At 44.4% G+C, this 15,143-nt stretch overlaps 1 protein-coding gene across 5 annotated transcripts in view; it reads right to left on the minus strand.

Moving 5' to 3' along the window:
* Window positions 1-15,143, minus strand: part of dennd1a (DENN/MADD domain containing 1A) — a 188,504-nt gene that overhangs the window by 112,115 nt on the left and 61,246 nt on the right. For all 5 annotated transcript variants that reach the window (XM_046290448.1, XM_046290450.1, XM_046290447.1 and 2 more), the window contains exons 4-5: window positions 13,209-13,258; window positions 9,324-9,443 (exon numbers count right to left, since the gene is read on the minus strand). In XM_046290448.1, coding sequence (XP_046146404.1) covers window positions 9,324-9,443; window positions 13,209-13,258 — 170 coding nt within the window. The remainder of the gene's footprint in view (window positions 1-9,323; window positions 9,444-13,208; window positions 13,259-15,143) is intronic.

The raw sequence follows: 15,143 nt of genomic DNA on the forward strand, positions 1-15,143 counted from the left end.
AGAATTGAACCCTGTGGCACCCTTAGACGACCGGACAACAGCCCCCCCGATTTGACAAACTGAACTCTTTCTGAGAAGTAGTTGGTGAATCAGGCGAGACAGTCATTTGAGAAACCAAGGCTATTGAGTTTGCCGATAAGAATATAGTGATTGACAGAGTTGAAAGTCTTGACCAGGTCGATGAAGTGGCCTTCCTAAGCCAGGATTCAGACACGGCTAGGACATCCAGGTTGGTGGAGTGTGCTAAAGCAGTGAATAAAACAAATTTAGGGAGGAGGCTTCTGATGTTAACATGCATGAAAACAAGGCTTTTACGGTTACAGAAGTCAACAAATGAGAGCACCTGGTGAATGGAAAATATAAAGAAAATATAAAAAACTATCGGCCTATATCGAATCTTCCATTCCTCTCAAAGATTTTAGAGAAGGCTGTTGCGCAGCAACTCACTGCCTTCCTGAAGACAAAACAATGTATACGAAATGCTTCAGTCTGGTTTTAGACCCCATCATAGCACTGAGACGGCACTTGTGAAGGTGGTAAATGACATTTTGATGGCATCGGACCGAGGCTCTGCATCTGTCCTCGTGCTCCTAGACCTTAGTGCTGCTTTTGATACCATCGATCACCACATTCTTTTGGAGAGATTGGAAACCCAAATTGGTCTACACGGACATGTTCTGGCCTGGTTTAGGTCTTATCTGTCTGAAAGATATCAGTTTGTCTCTGTGAATGGTTTGTCCTCTGACAAATCAACTGTACATTTCGGTGTTCCTCAAGGTTCTGTTTTAGGACCACTATTGTTTTCACTATATATTTTACCTCTTGGGGATGTTATTCGAAAACATAATGTAAACTTTCACTGCTATGCGGATGACACACAGCTGTACATTTCAATGAAACATGGTGAAGCCCCAAAATTGCCCTCGCTAGAAGCATGTGTTTCAGACATAAGGAAGTGGATGGCTGCAAACTTTCTACTATTAAACTCGGACAAAACAGAGATGCTTGTTCTAGGTCCCAAGAAACAAAGAGATCTTCTGTTGAATCTGACAATTAATCTTAATGGTTGTACAGTCGTCTCAAATAAAACTGTGAAGGACCTCGGCGTTACTCTGGACCCTGATCTCTCTTTTGAAGAACATATCAAGACTATTTCGAGGACAGCTTTTTTCCATCTACGTAACATTGCAAAAATCAGAAACTTTCTGTCCAAAAATGATGCAGAAAAATTAATCCATGCTTTTGTCACTTCTAGGTTAGACTACTGCAATGCTCTATTTTCCGGCTACCCGGATAAAGCACTAAATAAACTTCAGTTAGTGCTAAATACGGCTGCTAGAATCCTGACTAGAACCAAAAAATTTGATCATATTACTCCAGTGCTAGCCTCTCTACACTGGCTTCCTGTCAAAGCAAGGGCTGATTTCAAGGTTTTACTGCTAACCTACAAAGCATTACATGGGCTTGCTCCTACCTCTCTGATTTGGTCCTGCCGTACATACCTACACGTACGCTACGGTCACAAGACGCAGGCCTCCTAATTGTCCCTAGAATTTCTAAGCAAACAGCTGGAGGCAGGGCTTTCTCCTATAGAGCTCCATTTTTATGGAACGGTCTGCCTACCCATGTCAGAGACGCAAACTCGGTCTCAACCTTTAAGTCTTTACTGAAGACTCATCTCTTCAGTGGGTCATATGATTGAGTGTAGTCTGGCCCAGGAGTGGGAAGGTGAACGGAAAGGCTCTGGAGCAACGAACCGCCCTTGCTGTCTCTGCCTGGCCGGTTCCCCTCTTTTCACTGGGATTCTTTGCCTCTAACCCTGTTACGGGGCTGAGTCACTGGCTTGCTGGGGCTCTCTCGTGCCGTCCCTGGGGGGGTGCGTCACCTGGGTGGGTTGATTCACTGTTGTGGTCGGCCTGTCCGGGTCCCCCCTTGGGTTGTACCGTGTCGGAGATCTTTGTGGGCTATACTCAGCCTTGTCTCAGGATGGTAAGTTGGTGGTTGAAGATTTCCCTCTAGTGGTGTGGGGGCTGTGCTTTGGCAAAGTGGGTGGGGTTATATCCTTCCTGTTTGGCCCTGTCCGGGGGTGTCCTCGGATGGGGCCACAGTGTCTCCTGACCCCTCCTGTCTCAGCCTCCAGTATTTATGCTGCAGTAGTTTATGTGTCGGGGGCTAGGGTCAGTTTGTTTATCTGGAGTACTTCTCCTGTCCTATTCAGGTGTCCTGTGTGAATCTAAGTGTGCGTTCTCTAATTCTCTCCTTCTCTCTTTCTTTCTCTCTCTCGGAGGACCTGAGCCCTAGGACCATGCCCCAGGACTACCTGACATGATGACTCCTTGCTGTCCCCAGTCCACCTGGCCATGCTGCTGCTCCAGTTTCAACTGGCCTGGGCCCTAGGACCATGTCCCAGGACTACCTGACATGAGGACTCCTTGCTGTCCCCAGTCCACCTGGCCATGCTCCTGCTCCAGTTTCAACTGTTCTGCCTTACTATTATTCAACCATGCTGGTCATTTATGAACATTTGAACATCTTGGCCATGTTCTGTTATAATCTCCACCCGGCACAGCCAGAAGAGGACTGGCCACCCCACATATGCTCTCTCTAATTCTCTCTTTCTTTCTCTCTCTCGGAGGACCTGAGCCCTAGGACCGTGCCCCAGGACTACCTGACATGATGGCTCCTTGCTGTCCCCAGTCCACCTGACTGTGCTGCTGCTCCAGTTTCAACTGTTCTGCCTTATTATTATTTGACCATGCTGGTCATTTATGAACATTTGAACATCTTGGTCATGTTCTGTTATAATCTCTACCCGGCACAGCCAGAAGAGGACTGGCCACCCCACATAGCCCGGTTCCTCTCTAGGTTTCTTCCTAGGTTTTGGCCTTTCTAGGGAGTTTTTCCTAGCCACCTTGCTTTTACACCTGCATTGTTTGCTGTTTGGGGTTTTAGGCTGGGTTTCTGTACAGCACTTTGAGATATCAGCTGATGTACGAAGGGCTATATAAATAAATTTGATTTGATTTGATTTGATTTGGAAGTGGTACTGGGGGCTGCAGGGCCTGGGTTAACCTTTACATCACCAGAGGAACAGAGATGGAGTAGGATAAGGGTACGGCTAAAGGCTATAACAATTGGTTGTCTAGTGCATTCGGAACAGAGAGTAAAAGGAGCAGATTTCTGTGCGTGGAAGAATAGATTCAAGGCATAATGTACAGATAAGGGTATGGTAGGATGTGAGTACAGTGGAGGTAAACCTAGGCATTGAGTGACGATGAGAGAGGTTTTGTCTCTGGAGGCACCAGTTAAGCCAGGTGAGGTCACAGCATGTGTGGGGGGTGGAACAAAAGGGCTAGCTAAGGCATATTGAGCAGGGCTGGGGGCTCTACAGTGAAATAAGACAATAATCACTAACCAAAACAGCAATAGACAAGGCATATTGACATTAGGGAGAGGCATGTGTAGCCGAGTGATCATAGGGTCCAGTGAGTAGCAATAGATGAGTCAGGGAGCCGATTCAGTAGTCGCTACTGCGGTAGGCGAGCTGGAGACACGGCGATTCAGACAGCTAGCGGGCCGGGGCTAGCAGATGGGCCTCCGGCAACGTCGCAACGGAAGAGCCTGTTGAAACCACCCCGGACGATTATGTCGGCAGACCAGTCGTGATGGATTGGCGGGGCTACGTGTCGGCAGTAAAGGCTCCAGGCCAATTGGCAAAAGAGGTATTGTAGCCCAAGAACTGTCTGGTGGACCTCTTTGGCTAGCCGGGAGATGGGCTTAGCTCGAGGCTAGCTCAACCCTAACTGGTGCTTGCTTCGGGACAGAGACGTTAGCCAGGAGTAGCCACAGCTAGCTAGCTGCAATAATCCAGTGTAAAGGTTCAGAGCTTGCGGTAGGAATCCAGAGATGTGGTAGAGAAAAAGCAGTCCGATATGCTCTGGGTTGATATGGCGCTGTGCAGACTGGCAGGTATTGACCGAGCGAAGGCTTGTTGTTGTCCGAGTTAACAGTGAAGACCGCTAGCAGTGGCTAACTGACTACTAGCTAGTTAGCTGGCTAGCTTCTGATGGGGGTTCCGGTTCTAAAGTATAAAAATAGCAGAGTCTGACTCAGAGCCATATATTGGACCAAATTTTAGAATGTTGAATATTGTTCTAATTCCAGACATTCAGTTACATAGCATTGTTAGAATATTCCTCATGTCATGTTAATGGGGAGCTAACATGGCTGCCATAGAATGTTGAAGTGGCATGTAAATACATCATAAAACAGAAACCTACATTTCCCTACTCTCTAAATACACTGACCAAAAATATAAACGCATGTAAAGTGTTAATCCCATGATTCATGAGCTGAAATAAAAGATCAGAGAAATGTTCCATATGCACAAAATGCTTATTTCTCTAAATTGTGCACTAAATTGTTTAAATTCCTGTAAGTGAGCATTTCTACTTTGCCAAGATAATCCATCCACCTGACAGGTGTGTCATATCAAGAAGCTGATTAAACAGCATGATCATTACACAGGTGCACCTTGTGCTGGGGACAATAAAAGGCCACTAAAATGTGCAGTTTTGTCACAGAACACAATGTCACAGATGTCTCAAGTTTTGAAGGGAGCGTGCAATTGGCATGCTGACCGCAGGAATGTCCACCAGAGCGGTTGTTAGAGAATTTAATGTTAATTTCTTTACCAAACGTCATTTAGAGAATTTGGCAGTACGTCCAACCGGTATCACAACCACAGACCACGTGTATGGCATCGTGTGGGCGAGCGGTTTGCTGATGTCAAAGTTGTGAACAGAGTGCCCCATGGTGGCGGTGGGGTTATGGTATGGGCAGGCATCAGCTACGGACAATGAACCCAATTTAATTTTATTGATGGCAATTTAAATGCCTAGAGATACCGTGACAAAATCCTAAGGCCCATTGTCGTGCCATTCTACCGCCGCCATCACCTCATGTATCAGCATGATAATGCACGGCCCTATGTGGCAAGGATCTGTACACAATTCCTGGAAGCTGAAAATGTACTTCTTCTTCAATGGCCTGCAGACATGTTACCCATTGAGCATGTTTGGGATGCTCTGAATCGATGTGTACGACAGGGTGTTCCAGTTCTCGACAATATCCAGCAACTTCATTAAAAAGGAGCGGGACAACATTCCACAAGCCACAATCAACAGCCTGATCAACTCTATGCGAAGTAGATATGTCACACAGCATGAGGCAAGTGGTGGTCAGATGAGATACTGGCTGGTTTTCTGATCCATGCCCCTACCATTTATTTAAGGTATCTGTGACCAACCCCTACCATTTATTTAAGGTATCTGTGACCAACAGATGCATATCTGTATTCCCAGTCATGTCAAATCCATAGATTAGGGCCTAAAGAAATATTTCAATTGAGTGATGTTCTTATATGAACTGTAACTCAGTAAAATCTTTGAAATTGTTGCATGTTGCGTTTGTATTTTTGTTCTGTGTACATGCCTCTAGTCTGACTACTGTATGTGCATCCTACGTTTGAGACTGGTTAGATTAGCTGTGTATATTGACAGGAGAGAGAGAGAGAGAGAGAGAGAGAGAGAGAGAGAGAGAGAGAGAGAGAGAGAGAGAGAGAGAGAGAGAGAGAGAGAGAGAAAGAGAGAGAAAGAGAGAGAGAGAGAGAGAGAGAGAGAGAGAAAGAGAGAGAGAGAGAGAGAGAGAGAGAGAGAGAGAGAGAGAGAGAGAGAGAGAGAGAGAGAGAGAGAGAGAGAGAGAGAGAGAGAGAGAGAGAGAGAGAGAGAGAGAGAGAGAGAGAGAGAGAGAGAGAGAGAGAGAGAGAGAGAGAGAGAGAGAGAGAGAGAGAGAGAGAGAGAGAGAGAGAGAGAGAGAGAGAGAGAGAGAGAGAGAGAGAGAGACAGAGAGAGAGACAGAGAGAGAGACAGAGAGAGAGAGAGAGAGAGAGAGACAGAGGGAGAAAGAAGGGGGGGTGAGACAGAGAGAAGGGAGGAGAGAGAGAGAGAGAAGGGGGGATGAAAAGAGAAAGATAAAAATAGAACTGCAGATATCAATCAAGTGAAAAAGAAAGAGAGAAATAGCTGAGACTGAAAGAGAGCAATGGATTCTCACATTACTGTAATTATTTTTTGTCAACATTCATATTTTATCCACCTTCAAAAATATAAATAATGGAATCAATATAGTCCCTAGTTTTTGAACAACACATATACCCCTTACTGATCCAGGTACTTCTTCCAGCATACACAGAGACAGAAATCAGTAGAGAGGGGAAGGGGTGGCCTCTGGACCACAAAGGAATTACTAGTCAGAGACAAAACATTAAGGTTGGAGTGGTCGGATTTCAAAGCACCCGAGTGATGGGATATCCGGGAACGTTTTCCGGCCTTTACCCAAAGCGGTGGTGGCTTGGCTCTCTAACCGGTGGAGATACTACAGCTGCTGCTCCATCACAGTGACATGTGTGCATAAACACACCCACACAAATAAAACTAGATACACACACACACACACACACACACACACACACACACACACACACACACACACACACACACACACACACACACACACACACACACACACACACACACACACACACACACACACACACACACACACACACACACACACACACACACACACAAAATCAGGCCCTATTCTCAGGTCACACACATACAAAGCTCATGTTCTATAATAGTTATGACCAAATAATGTATCAGTACTATCCATCTAGATGTAATGTACAGTCATGGCCATAAGTTTTGAGAATGACACAAAAATTCATTTTCACAAAGTCTGCTGCCTCAGCTTGTATGATGGCAATTTGCATATACTCCAGGATTTTAGTGATCAGATGTATTGCAATTAATTGCAAAGTTCCTCTTTGCCATGCAAATGAACTGAATCCCCAAAAAACATTTACAATGCATTTCAGCCCTGCCATTCTCTCGTTAACACAGGTGTGAGTGTTGACGAGGACATCACTGTCATGCTGATTGAGTTCGAATAACAGACTGGAAGCTTCAAAAGGAGGGTGGTGCATTGGAATTATTGTTCTTCCTCTGTCAACCATGGTTACCTGGAAGGAATCACGTGCCGTCATCATTGCTTTGCACAAAAAGGGCTTCACAGGCAAGGATATTGCTGCCAGTAAGACTGCACCTAAATCAACCATTTATCGGATCATCAAGACCTTCAAGGAGAACGGTTCAATTGTTGTGAAGAAGGCTTCAAGGCGCCCAAGAAAGCCCAGCAAGCGCCAAGAACCATCTCCTAAAGTTGATTCAGCTGCGGGATCGGGGCACCACCAGTACAGAGCTTGCTCAGGAATGGCAGCAGGCAGGTGTGAGTGCATCTGCACGCACAGTGAGGCGAAGACTTTTGGATGATGACCTGGTGTCAAGGATAGCAAAGAAGCCACCTCTCTCCAGGAAAAACATCAGGGACAGACTGATATTCTGCAAAAGGTACAGGGATTGCACTGCTGAGGACTGGGATAAAGTCATTTTCTCTGATGAATCCCCTTTCCGATTGTTTGGGGCATCCAGAAAAAGCTTGTCTGGAGAAGACAATGTGAGGGCTACCATCAGTCCTGTGTCATGCCAACAGTAAAGCATCCTGAGAACATTCATGTGTGGGGTTGCTTCTCAGCCAAGGGAGTGGGCTCACTCACAATTTTGCCTAAGAACACAGTCATGAATAAAGAATGGTACCAACACATCCTCCGAGAGCAACTTCTCCCAACCATCCAGGAACAGTTTGGTGACGAACAATGCCTTTTCCAGCATGATGGAACACCTTGCCATAAGGCAAAAGAGATAACTAAGTGTCTCGAGAACACAACATCAATATTTTGAGTCCATGGCCAGGAAACTCCCCAGACCTTAATCTAACAAAAATATCTAAAGACACTGAAGCAGAAAACTTTGTGGAAATTAATATTTGTGTCATTCTCAAAACTTTTGGCCACGACTGTATATGAAATGTATCAAATGACTTTATGTTGCTATATAACTACTGTAAAATGTGTGTAGAATGGACATGTAACAACAAAAGAAAAAGATGTAAAAACAACGTTTATTTTTGTCCTCCGAAGAGGGGGGGTGGTGGATAAAACCCCCCAAAATTATAATAATAACTAAAACACACACACACCGATAAAACTAGCACACACAGGAGTATGTGCAAACACACTAACAATCAGGCCACATCCTCAGGTCTTGAAGTGTTGTTTCTTCCCTCAAGGCTCACCACCCCCCACCAAGACCCAGGATCACTTCCCTCTAGACTCACCACCCCCCACCAAGACCCAGGGTCACTTCCCTCTAGGCTCACCACCCCCCACCAAGACACAGGCCAAATGGCCGTCCGCGAATCATGCGCTATTTACTTAACCCGGAAAGTCAGTTAAGAACAAATTCTTATTTACAATGACGGCCTACACTGGCCAACGCTGGGCCAATTGTGTGCTGCCCTATGGGACTCCCAATCATGTCTGGTTGTGATACAGCCTGGATTCTAACCAGGGTGTCTGTAGTGACACCTCTAGCACTAAGATGCAGTGCCTTAGACCACTGCGCCACTCGGGAGCCCATTGGTGGTCAACAGAGGATGACTTGGTAGAATGTAGGGTGATCTTGCATTCAGTATGCGTTTGAGAGAATGTTTGAGATAGAGAGTGAGTGAGTGTGTGTGTATGAACAGAGAACACGGCCTGACTTCTGCCCACAGAGAATGTGAAAAGCCACTGGTGAAGGTACAGTCACGACTCAGATTTAAGAGTCCATAGGACCCTCTGTAATGCTTGTCCTGTCCTGTCTGAACCTGTCCTGTCCTGTCCATTTCTACCTGTCCTGTCCTAATTCGTCTTGTTCTAACATGTTCTGTCCTGTTCTGTCTTAACATGTCTCCCATCCTAACATGCCCTGTCCTAATCTGTCCTGTTCTGTCCTGTCATAACCTGTTCTGTTCTGTCCAAACCTGTCCTGTCCTGTAGCTCCACTTTTGCCAAGGACACTTAGCTGTCTCTCTCCCTTTGCTTTTTCTCTGATATGATGATGCAGAATATCCACTAGTCACAACTGACTTAAAAACAACATGTATAATGCAATATGATGCAGACCCCCCCCCCCCCCCCCAGAACACACAATTCTCTGTTCTATTAATTGCTCCTGTAAGTCGCTGGATAAGAGAGTTTGCTAAATGATTCAAATGTAAAAATCCAAGTTCAATGGTGCCGACACTGTACCTTGTGGTACGCCGATATAGGAAACTCTCTCTCTCAAACACACACAGACACACACACAAAGGGGTCTCACCTGAGGATGCAGTAGCAGCTGTGGGCCCCCGAGGAGAGGCGGCAGAAGCCAAAGCGCTGCTTGCTCTCGATGTCCGTCAGAACAAAGGTGAAGTTCTGGCCCACTTGGCTCACCGACAGACTGCATCACACAGAGAGAATGGGAAGCAACCAATCAATCAAATTTATCCATAAAGCAGTTTTTACATCAAAAGTCCTTTTCAACAGTAATCTGGCCTAGAACGAAGGGGAGGTAGAGAGACAGAAGGAATTCGAGGAGGAGGAGAGAAAGAAAGAGGCATTTTCATACATGGCTTCTCGTATAAAGGTGACGTTATTATTGCTAGTGTTATCATCATTATCAGTATTAGCATCGTAGGTAGAGTACCTAGGTCCAATTAGGAGGGTTGTTGGCTGAAGGCGTCCGCATTGTAGGTTAGGTTTGCTCCTAGCAGAACTCGGCTAGGTGAAGTGAATGTCTGTGCCTTGCATACTCCCTTAAAAATTAGGTTGAATAACTAGAAAAAAGTGGCAATATTACTGTTGGTCTTCCTTGAGACGTCGTACGCACCAACAGAGTGCATTCGGAAAGTATTCAGACCCCTTGACTTTTTTCACATTTTATTACATTACAGCCTTCTTCTAAAATTGATTTAATATTTTTTCCCTCATCAATCTACACACAATACCCCATAATGACAAAGCAAAAAGAGGTTTTTAGACATTTTAACTAATTTATAAAAATGTAAAACAGAATAAATAAGTATTCAGACCATTTGCCACACTTAATTGAAGAATCCCTAATGTTGACCAACCAAAAAATTATTGACACCCTTAAAAATATTATTGGTTACACCCTTAATAAATCCCAGATCAGAGGCTGGTCATTTATGAACATTTGAACATCTTGGTAGCTCCACCTAGTGGTTAGAGGACCTGTCGGACTACCTGACATGATGGCTCCTTGCTGTCCCCAGTCCACCTGAAGTTTCAACTGTTCTGTTGACCAAGAACATTTGAACAAATCCCAGATCTGACTTCCTAAGGGAGTTTTTCCTACAAACCTCATTGTTTGCTGTTTGGGGTTTTAGGCTGCCCCAGCACTTTGAACAGGATGTACAGTTAACCCACTGTTCCTAGGCAGTCATTGAAAATAAGAATTTGTTCTTAACTGACTTGCCTAGTTAAATAAATGTAAATAAATAAAATAAAAAATAAGCAATAATGACTGTATAAAGTACATTATTAAAATACTAAGATATATTATATGCTCCAAAAATGGGGAAATTATATTATTTTATACTAATACAACTGCTCAGAGAAAGAGATTTTATTTTACAAAAAAAATAAAACATCTTGAAATGTATAGGTGTCAAAATGACAACCATAAAGACTTATAAATTAAGTAGTAAAAAGTTGAATTTGGTCACAAACTTCTAGCACGCAATGACTACATCAAACTTATGGATGCATTTGCAGTTCGTTTCGGTTGTGTTTCACATTATTTTGTGCCCAATAGAAATGAATTAAAAATAATGTATTATGTCATTTTGGAGTCACTTTTATTGTAAACACTTCTATATTCATGTGGATTCTACCACGATTATGGATAATCCTGAATGCATTGTGAATGATGATGAAAGTTAGAGGGTCAAAGATCATACCCCCAAGACATGCTAACCTCCCCTGTTATTGGTAATGGTGAAGGTTAGCATGTCCTGGGGTTATAATCTTTGACCCTCTGTAACTTTCTCACTCATCATAATTCATGATTCATTCAGGACTATCCAGATCACCTATTGGGCACAAAATAATCTGAAACACAACCAAAACAAACTCCAAACGCATCCAAGTTTGGAGTCACAGGCTTGATTTGATATAGTCATTGTGTGCTAGGAATATGGAACCAAATACTACACTATTGACTACTTTATTTATTAAGTATCTTTAGGGGTGTCAAAATTTTTGCCCCCTAACTTTTTGAGAAAAAAAAACACATTACAAAACCTATTTCTCTGAGCAATTGTATTAGTATAAAATAATTACATTTCCCAAATGTTTTTTTGCATACATATAGCTCAGTATTTAAATGATATACTTCATACATTCATTATTACACATCTTTATCAAGGGTGTCAATCATTTTGTGAGCCACTGTATATGCGCAAACTGTTTTCCACTGGGAAGCATTGGGTAAGCTTGACTGTGTGCTCCACCCTATAGTAGTTAATGGCTGTGTGGATGTGTGGGTGGGTGGCTTGTGTGGATGGGTAGGTGGATATGTGGGTGTGTGGATGTGTGGATGGGTGGCTGTGTGGATATGTGGGTGGGTGTGGATGGCTGTGTGGATGGATATGTGGGTGGGTGGATGTATGGATGGATGTGTGTGGGTGGGTGTGTGGCATGGCCAGTAGCCGGGGTGACAAGAATGCCCTGAGTCAGCGTGTCACATGGCTAACTATAGAAGCCTAGCGGGCAGCCTCTCTCTCTCTCTCTCTCTCTCTCTCTCTCTCTCTCTCTCTCTCTCTCTCTCTCTCTCTCTCTCTCTCTCTCTCTCTCTCTCTCTCTCTCTCTCTCTCTCTCTCTCTCTCTCTCTCTCTCTCTCTCTCTCTCTCTCTCTCTCTCTCTCTCTCTCTCTCTCTCTCTCTCTCTCTCTCTCTCTCTCTCTCTCTCTCTCTCAAGAGGTCGGAATAATGGGCTGTGTGTGCTTGTGCGTGTGCATGTGTGTGGAGATGATAGTGAAGCTACTTCTGACCCATGGATTTCTCACCATGAGCAAGTAGAGCCAGTGTCAAGAGAAAGAGACGGACGCGGAGGAAATGTCAAACAGCTTCACACACACAAACACACAGTTTTCCTCCCACTCGCTGCCTCCCTGCCTTCTCCTCCACTGTATGTGTCACTCCTGTTGATATTGACTGGGGTGACTGCAGTCACCATGCATGTGATTCCTAATCTCTCCTGTAGATGGTGATAGCACTCAGGGACTACACTAGCACCAGAGTAGTGTTCTCTCTCTAATGATGCAGGTTGTAGCATATTGTGTGGAAACTGTGTAAGAGATGGGAACATTCAGTTTCCATGTAACCAAACCACCTCTCTTGTTGTAGGTGTGATAACTGTCAAGCTAAGGAATAGGGCAAGCTAGTATGTAGCTATGGAGTTAAAGCTGCAATATGTCACTTTTTGGGTGATCCAACCAAATTCAACTAGTTATAGATGTCATTCTTATTTAAAAGCAAGTCTAAGAAGTGGTAGATAAGTTCTACGTGTGCTTTTCTATGCTACCCGGTCTTGAGTTTTGTTTTTGCATCTTTTACTTTGGGTTTTGTACACCAGCTTCAAACTGTTGAAAATACAATATTTTGTGGTTATTCAAAATATATTTCACAGCGGTTCAGATGGTACAATGATTCTCTACACTATACTTGATATTTCGGCACATAAACAGAAATGAGGCAAACTTTTAGAATTTTAGCAACCAAGAAATGGTGGAGGGATTTCTGCATAGTGTACCTTTAAGTCTCATACTGTATGTGTTGTCAGTCTGAGATACAAACAAACTATAGTATAATTTAGTATTAGTTTACTGAGAAAAATTCTAAAATGTACTTTTGTACTTGGGGAGGGGGGGGGGTATTTGATAGGCCATAATAACATAGTTAAAAGTAGCTCTCTCTCAACCAAGTGGGGGACAGGAGAGAGCTCGGGCCTAGCCACCAGCTGGGTTTGGTAAATCACACTCTGAAGAGACACATTACTTCCCTAGAGGGGTGGTGTGTGTGTGTGTTATGGGGGTCTAGGACCTTAAACTCTCCAAAAAGCTTCCGGAGAACACGGCTGCCGGCTGTGCGGCATTACAAACGATGAGAGGGGAGGGAGTGTGTGTGTGTTATAACAAACGTACCTGTCCACACTGAAGGGGAAGCAGAACTTGGGGACTGTCTGAAGAGTTTCCTGTTGGAAGAGAGAGAGAGAAGAGAGAGAGAGAGAACATTTATACATCTAAAGGAGCCTATAAATCTAAGTATTAACTGCGCCACACCATATAACAGTGCATGGCCTGGAGAAATCAGAGACAGATGAGGGCAGAGGGCAGAGAAGGAGGTGAAGGAAAATATCTATTAAGGTGTAAAGGGGGACAAAGAAAGGAGGGAGAGAAGGAGAGAGAGGAAGTAGAGGACAGAGAGAAGGAGAGATAGAGGAAGTAGAGGAGAGAGAGACATTGACAGGGGGAGCGGGTCAATCAAAGACAATTGTACCAGCGAGGATTTTTTTTTAAAAATGGAAGAGTGGGAAAAAGAAAAGAACACAATGGCAACAAATGAAGCCGACGGTGGTGTGGTGGGAGTTTGGTTGAGGAGGTGGGTAGGGTAGGGTAGGGTAGGGAGGGGTGTGTGTGTGTCTGAGCAGTGTTAACAGGGCCCTGGGGGGGGGACTGCCCCAACATATGGGCAACAGTGAAAGGGGAGCGAGCGGCAGGATCCAAGGGGACCAGCGGGGAACGGGTAGAAGGGGGTGGGTGGGGGATACTAGGGAGGCCAGGGGAATCACAGATCAGCATGGGGCAAGAGGTGAGGGGGAGAGGGGATAGAAGGCTGGCAGGCAGAGGCTTTGCCTGGCCACCTCTCTCTCTCTCTCAGCTGTGTCCCTCCAACACGGGGAGTCGGGGACCCCTGGATTAGGGCCCTGGGACTAAGGGGTAACTAACAAAGACAGACAGAGGGGGAGGGAGAGAGATGTGAGAGGAAGAGAAAGAAGGAATAGCGAGCGTACAGAGCAAAAAAAGGAAAAAGAGAGCGAGAGAAATAGTGGTGGAGTGAGAGAGAGCTATGTGATAGAGCAAGGAGTGAGGGAAAAAAAGAGGGGAAAAGAAAAGACTAGCAACTAGGCCGGACAACAACAGAGCAGGCTGGGGCCTGGGTTTTTGGTAGACAGAGGAGAGAGTCATACCCAGCCAGGGTGCTCTCTGACAGTGCTCATTTTGGCAGCTATTTTAGGTTTAGTTTAAGTCTTAGTTTTAACATGTCTTTTAGTCTTAGTTACATTTTAGCCATTTCATCCTTCTTCAGTTTTAGTTATTCTGTCAACTAAAACTCTGGAGAATTGTTGTCTAGATTTAGTCACAGTCATGTTAGTCACATAATACTGTGTGCATTTTTTCTATTAAATAATTAATATTTAGGCTACCTCTAACTTCCATCATGTGCACATTCAGATAGCCTTGTCTAACTAGGCCTACTATCGCCTGGTATACCTTAGCTGGCAACATTGCGGCAGATTGTAACCAATGCCAACCGTAAACAAGCATATAGGCTATAAAGCATTAGCTACAGGTTAAACCATTTACAGCTCAGATTTTCTCCCCATCATAACCCTCAAGGAGGTAAATAACAGAGGTTTCCTTGAAAACAGGATCATTTGAGCTGTCCAAAAATGCCTGAAGTATTACTGTACTCATAATAGTCAACATTTCTCATAGGAAAAAAAGTGTGGAGCGAGAGCAGCAACAGATGAATAACAGTTCACACTGGAAAATAGAGTTTCTGATGTGATCAAAAATAAATAGCCTACATGAAAGTAAGAGAGAGAGTAAACATTGTTTCTAGTTGAGGTTATTTAGAGGTCCAGTGTCCTGCCTTCGCATCAGATTGACGAGTGACTGAAGTGACCTCCTGGGAGCTGTGTGGAAGAGCTGCCCAGGAAAGCTCAATCAGACCGTCCAACTGAAAGATGTCCATTCTGCCAATGAGAGGATTGCATTAAATATTCTGCATGCATGCTTCTGATTGGACAACATGGATAAAAATGTTCACGTGAAATTAACTGTCCATAGTCTCAT

This window comes from Oncorhynchus gorbuscha, linkage group LG11 (assembly GCF_021184085.1).
Source record: "Oncorhynchus gorbuscha isolate QuinsamMale2020 ecotype Even-year linkage group LG11, OgorEven_v1.0, whole genome shotgun sequence".
Classification (NCBI taxonomy): Eukaryota; Metazoa; Chordata; class Actinopteri; order Salmoniformes; family Salmonidae; genus Oncorhynchus; species Oncorhynchus gorbuscha.